The sequence below is a fragment of the Furipterus horrens genome, unplaced genomic scaffold (assembly GCF_987537825.1).
Source record: "Furipterus horrens unplaced genomic scaffold, mFurHor1.1.pri manual_scaffold_2, whole genome shotgun sequence".
Taxonomy (NCBI): domain Eukaryota; kingdom Metazoa; phylum Chordata; class Mammalia; order Chiroptera; family Furipteridae; genus Furipterus; species Furipterus horrens.
The window spans coordinates 40,048,400-40,054,945 of record NW_028327172.1 but is presented as its reverse complement, the minus strand read 5'-3'; the positions used below and the strand labels follow the sequence as shown (position 1 = coordinate 40,054,945).

The 6,546-nt window shown below is 44.9% G+C and overlaps 1 protein-coding gene across 5 annotated transcripts in view; it reads right to left on the bottom strand.

The window, feature by feature from the left end:
* Nucleotides 1-4,237: 4,237 nt before the first annotated feature.
* Nucleotides 4,238-6,546, bottom strand: part of SCUBE2 (signal peptide, CUB domain and EGF like domain containing 2) — a 68,235-nt gene continuing 65,926 nt past the window's right edge. For all 5 annotated transcript variants that reach the window (XM_090264151.1, XM_090264157.1, XM_090264160.1 and 2 more), the window contains 2 exons: nucleotides 5,364-5,443; nucleotides 4,238-4,537 (listed from right to left, as the gene is read on the bottom strand). In XM_090264151.1, the coding sequence (XP_090120277.1) occupies nucleotides 4,385-4,537; nucleotides 5,364-5,443 (233 nt within the window). In that variant the 3' untranslated portion in view covers nucleotides 4,238-4,384. The remainder of the gene's footprint in view (nucleotides 4,538-5,363; nucleotides 5,444-6,546) is intronic.

Here is a 6,546-nt window from a genome sequence, read left to right as displayed (position 1 = left end):
GACAGGAAGTAGAGATGCTGGCAGCCCTAATAAGAGGCATCTATTCTGGGTTGAGGAGGACAGTGAGGCTGGGCCTGGTGTGGGCCCTTAGTTCCCCAGGGGCCTGCAGCCGGAAACAGCCCTGGTGCATCTTCCCGCAGAGAACTGCCCTAGGGCAAGCGAGTCTGCTTTATGTGGTACAGCAGCCACCTTTTCAAATGACAATTTAAAAATCACCTGCAAACCTAAATCCAGTGAGTGCCTACAGACAACACATTTAACAGCCAGAGAATGATTCAGAGGAAGCAATTTTCCAGTGAAGAGAATCATCTGTTAATGTGAAGAGGCAAACACTCTTTAATTAGCATAGGAAACTCAAGGGCAATGTTGTTACATCCATAAATGCAGCACTTGAGTAAATGGTTCAAGAACAGTATCCACAGCTGGAAGGAAGGACTTGCATTCCCACTCAGAGTTCTCCCACAGAATCAGCTCTCTTGGAGGGAAGGTGAAACTCAGCTGTGACTGCTTCCTGTTTATTTAATAAGCAGCTCTTCCAAGTCCTGGACCCTGTGCCACACAAGGAGTCCCAGAATTCAAAGCTCCCTGGTCTTCTTTTACCTATATGCCTTCTCCAGGTATCAACCTGTTTCATATCTTTATTCTGTGACATTAAAATTCATATTCTGGGCCTGACTTCTCTGGGGCTTCAGAGAACAAATGGCCTATTTGAACTCCTATTTGGATATAGAATAGGCATCTCATATTTGGAATGGCCAAAATTGAATTATCAATCTTCTCTTTTTTCCCCAATGTCTTATTATTGCATAAGTGGTCACCTCCAAACCTAGTGACTTAAAATAATGATAATTATAGATTTTGCTCACAAGTCTGTAATTTTGGCACAGTGGGGATCGATCCATGAAGCATCAACTGCGACAGCTCAACATGGGGCTGGAGAATCCATTCCCAAGATGGCTCGTCACATAACTGGCAAGTTCTGCCAGCCGTCACCTGGGAGCTCAGCTGGGATATGGGCATCAGGCCATGGCTCCTCTCCCCATAGGCTCTCTATAAGCTGCTATGGCTTCCTCAGGGTATGGTAACTGAGTTCCCAGTGTGAGTCTCCCAAGAAGAGGAAGAGGAAATTGCCAGTGTCTTAAGTCCTGGGCTTGAAACTAGTAAACTGTTACTCCTGCCATGTAATATTGGTCAAGCAGTAGTCACAGAGCCCAGATTCAAGAAGAGGGGGGAAAGACCCCCCCCCCCAACTTTCCATGGAAGGAGAATCAAAGAATTTGCAGACATGTTTTAGAACTTTCAGATGTCCCAAACCTGCTCCTCCCTGCAGTCTTCTCCACCTATCACTTGCTCAGGCAACCAGGAGTTATCTTTGGTTGTTTTCTTCCCTCTCCTTCCATCCAGTCCTCATCAGCCAGTTCAGTGTACTCTCCCCTGAAACATGTCTAGAATCTTTCCATTCCCTCATCTTCACAGTACACCTTAACCCAACCAACCTCATCTCTTACCTGGATGACTGCTTAGTTGGTTAGCAGTAGCTTGTTAACTGCTCTCTGTCTCCATGCCTACTTTCTAAAATCTATTCTTCATACAGAGATATCTTTTAAGAACGTAAATCACATTGTCCCAAACCTCCACTTCAAACCCTCTGAAAGCTTCACAACATATTACAATTAAACCTGAATGCCTCATTCTGGATTCTATAGCCTGACGAGCTCTGGCCCCTGTGCACTGCCTGGCCTCATCTCTTACCTACCAACGTCTCACTAGACTGTTATCCACACAACGCTTGTTCCTGCCTGACAGCCTTTGCACTTGGCTTTCCTCTATCTGGAATCCTCTTCTCCCTGATTTTCCCAAGCCTGGTTGCTTCTTGCCATTTAGTTTTCAATTGAAATGCCACTCCCCCAGAGAGGCCATCCATAATCCACACTCCTAAAGTAGCCATTCAGTCATCTGTTAACTTATTTCAATTTTCAACATAGCACTTACTACTAGCTGATACTTTTCACTAGTGATTTGTTTATTGTCTATCTCTTCCCTCTAAAATGTAAGCTTCATGAGGGCAAAACACCTTGTCTGTCTTGTTACTGTGCATCCCTAGGGCCTAGAAGAGGGCCTGACACAGAGCAGATGTTCAACATTTGATTTAGCAGGTGGCAACAGCAGCCCCAGCCAGCCAGTCTTCCGACAGGACCATAGCGTCAGTTAGGTGGCTGACTGATGTAAAGAGGAAGCTCCAGGAGGGCCTCTGCCGCTCCTGCTTACACTGGCTCAGCTCTGGTGCATGGGCCTGCTCCAGGAGGCTGCGTCAGAGAGACCAGGTATATGCAGTCTTCTTTCAACCCCCAGGATATTCCCATTCCCAGCCTTCTTGTGAAACCAGCAATACAGATTTGCACAGTCATGAGCACAAAGTTACTAATGTGCTTGGACAAGAATGGCCGAGTTAAGCTCACTCTACCTCCACAGAGGTCAGGTCACTGGATCAGGTTATATTCCATTTGAATTTTCATCTTACAGTTAGATTCAGAAATGTCAGCAAAGTTCTGGTATTACAAATTCCAAATGCTTTCTTTCTTCTTTTCTTTTTTTAAAAAAGATTTTATTTCTTTATTTTTACAGAGAGGGGAAGGGAAGGAGAAAGAGAGGAAGAGAAACATCGATATGTGAGAGAAACATTGATCGGTTGTCTATCACACACATTCCAACCGGGGACCGGCCCACAACCCAGGCATGTGCCTTGACTGGGAATCAAACCAGTGACCTTTCACTTTGTGGAATGATGCTCAACCAACTGAGCCACACTGGTCAGGGCCCAAGTGCTTTCTTTAATGACTTTTTAAAAAAATAAATACGTTTAGATTTTTGAAGAGAAATTTGGAAATGGGTATTTAGGTTGCAACCAAATAAAGAAGAAAAGTTTGATTAGAATTTTTCAAAAATCAATGGCATTAATATGTTAAAAACAAAAACAAAAAACCCACTGAGGTGAAAAGTGAGACGTGAGTTCAACAATAATGAAATAGTCTTTGTTTTCTCCAAAAACATTTGTTGACCATTATTTAGTACTTAGGTATAGAGAATTGTAGGTACAGTTAGTTTTTTACGAAATAACAACACAACTGTGGCTGGGTGTAGTCAGCCCATTCATTAGGGAAATGGCAATGTGTTTGACAGAAATCTTTCTTATTTACTGCAATGAGATTTTTGCCTATGAATTTAAATTTTTAAATATTTAAGAATATTGAAAATTCAGATCCCTGTGGGAGAGATGATTGTGGGGCCCTTCTGTGCTGACAGAAAGTGAGGTGGTCCTGAGATACTTAGAGGCTGGGGCTGTGTAGCTGCCTCTGGCAGTGGTGTGACCAGTAGGCGGGTGAGACCTCCCTAGTGCTGCTGTTCTTGTCCGAGGAGCTGAGTCATTCTCTGACCTTGGAGAGGGAGGAAGGAAGGCACACAGAGCAGGCTGGTCTGCACCATGTCCCACCTGGACATCGAACACCCATAGTGGGAAGCCCACTGTGGAAATAGGAGCCTTGGCAGTACTGACTCAGAGTGTGTGAAATTTCCTCTATGTGAAGGTGGATGATTGTCATCCACCCAACAGATCACGTCGCCCTGAATTCTCCAGGCCCTAACACTTGCCCAGCAGTGCCCAGCTGGTGCTAAAACCCACTCTGTGCATTTGCTACAGGGTGGAGGCTGGCCACAGGGATGGTGTCAATAGGCCTGTTATGTCTGAGGAAGTGGTTGGTTTTTATCTTATTCTAATTCTTCTGCTTTAAGTATTTTCTTAATGATCAATGCTTAGAACTCAGGCTCCTGGGATCAAACTTGGGTCACACAGGCTGAAGGAGGAGGCTGTGGAGAAACAGAGTCCTCCCAAGTAGCAGGTGTGTGGACGGTGCAGAAAGGGCTCCCCCTCCCTCCCTCCCTCCTTTCCTCCTCTGCCTGGTCAGAGCCTGCACCTGGGCACAGTGGGCTTCCTAAGGGAGGGCTGGGCTGGAAGAAGCTGAAGTTTCAGGCAAGACAGCCCCCTTCTGTGGCCTCTTTCCCATCAAAGCCCACTTGAGGAATGAGAACCAGGAAGGGCAGGTGAGTCTCACCTGAGCTGACTGAGGTCCAGCTCAGCCGGCCATTGCTGCATCCAAGACATCTGCCCACAGCAATGAGAAGCAGGTGAGACTCAAAGCATGCTCAGTTCACATCCCAGTGCTGGGAAAGAAAAACCAAGTTCAAGTTACCAAAATATCTGTATTTTCTATAAAAATTGAACTCTACCAAGTCACTGCGCTATCCAGCAAGGCTGGCTACAGAAGCAGACGGCTGCATCCCACCAGCCCATGGGCAGAACACAGTTCCGAGTGGCATGTGGGCAGGCTCATTTGTAAGGCCTCAAAAACCTGGACACTTTGGAACGTAGCAATCGGATGAAGGATCTTGGAAACATCTCCCGGGACTCCTGGGCTGTGTACTTGAAATAATTCTGGGGGTGGGCCAGGACATCAAACAGCGCCTTGATCAGCTTCTTATCCTAAAAAGAACAGACATTTTATTACTGGGTCAAAATATTTAAACATTTTGCCATTTTGGCAATGAAACTACAGTGACCCAGTGTTAAGCTGATTAGCTGAAAATCACTTTGTAAAAATGATTTCCTCTGACTTTTATCTTTCTTTCAGTTTTTATTTTTTGTAATTATTTACAAAAAGCATATATTACTTTTATAAAGGAAATTTTAATATCTAAAAAAGTGTTTTCTTTTTCTAAACTAGATGAAATACAACATTGGAATTTTGGGGAATATTTATTGGGTTAGTGATATGGCAAGTGTTTATTGATAATTACTTATAAGTGTCTAAGATTTTGGGAATTTCACCCTTGAAGAATAAAAGAACCAAGGATCTTCAACTATTTGGAGAATAAACATGAAAACACAATTTGCTGCTGGCTTGAATTTATGATAAACAAGCTGCCCACTGCTCCACCACCACACATTTCCAAATTTAAAAATACAACTTCACTAGACAACACTAAAGACAGCCTCCTGAATATTTTTTTAATCCTCACCTGAAGACACACTTATTGATTTAACAAGAGGGGAAGGAAAGGGGAGAGAGGGGGAGAAAGAGAAAGAGAGAGAAACATAAAACAGTCACCTACCATATGCACCTGGACTGGGGATCAAACTGCTAGGTATGTGCCCTGACTGGGAATAGAACCCGTGACCTTTCAGATACAGAACAACGCTCCAACCAATTGGTCAGAGCCTCCGAAAGGTGGCAACATGGAGCAAGAGGAAAACCTTCCTCCTATGGTGCTAGGGGAGCTCTGTGGGTCCACTGTAAGTGCATACTTACCTTAAGTATTTCCTGATGGTTCTCAGATGCATAGAGCCTGCCATCTCGAACTATGTCTTCAATGAGTTCCTGGTAATCCTCTGTTGGAATGAAGGACATGTATTACATTGTATGGTTTAGTTATTTCCCAACTCATTCTTTCTTTCCTTTTTATAAGGTTCTGAGAAATGCCCCTTCTGTAGCTGCTACCAGAACAATGACCACTCTGACACTGAGAAGGCCAGAGGTGAGAATGCCACAGACTCCCTACCACGTCCTCTCACCTACCAGCATCTGCACCCATCCCTCCTGTTCCGTCTCCCTCGGGGAACCCCCTGTGCATCCACTTTGCTCTCTGGCTCCATCTTCTCTCACCAAATCAAGGACATTGTTCTAGTAATTCTGCCCTTTCTTCTCTGAATGGTAGAAGTTTCTCTTTCTACTAGTCTTTTCCGTCAACATGCAAATATGCCGTTATGTCTCCAATTTTTTTAAAAAAGTCTTTTTCTTGATCTCATTTCTCCTTCCAGCATCCATCTTACAACTCTGCTTCCCTTTATAGCAGAACTCCTCAAAGGAATTGCCAGCGCTCACTGCCTCTGACCCCTCTCCTTTCTTTCTCTCCCAAACCCAGTCCAGTCTGCTTTGCCCTCAACCACTTCACCCAAAACACTTGTTGGAATCACCAATGACCTTTATGTTGCTAAATCCCAAAGGTCTATTCTCAGTTCTTAGCTTCTCTGATGCATCAGTAGCATGAGACTTGGCCAATCACCCCTTCTTCTGAACCACTTCTTCACTCAGTTTCCAAGACACCATGCCCTTTGGTTTTCCTCCTCCCCTTGCTGGTTTCTCTGTCGGAGGCTCTGTTGCTTTTCCTCCTTCTCTTCCTGACCTCTTACTGCAGGGTGGTCCCAGGGCTCAGGGCTTGGTTGTCATCTCTTCGATGTCTATACTCACTCCCTGGTGAGCTAACCCAGGCTCATGGATCTTTTCTATCCCCCCCCCACACACACCCTCCCCACCCCATCCTTTTATTATGCAAAACAATCAAGCTTCCTACCTATCTAGCAAGACTCTTCTCTCTCTCTCTCTCTCTCTCTCTCTCTCTCTCTCTCTCTCTCTCTCTCTCTCTCTCTCTCTCTCGGGGTTGGGGATGGGGAGAATTTGGCTGGTTGGAGAGGGAAGGAAGCTATGTTCATTG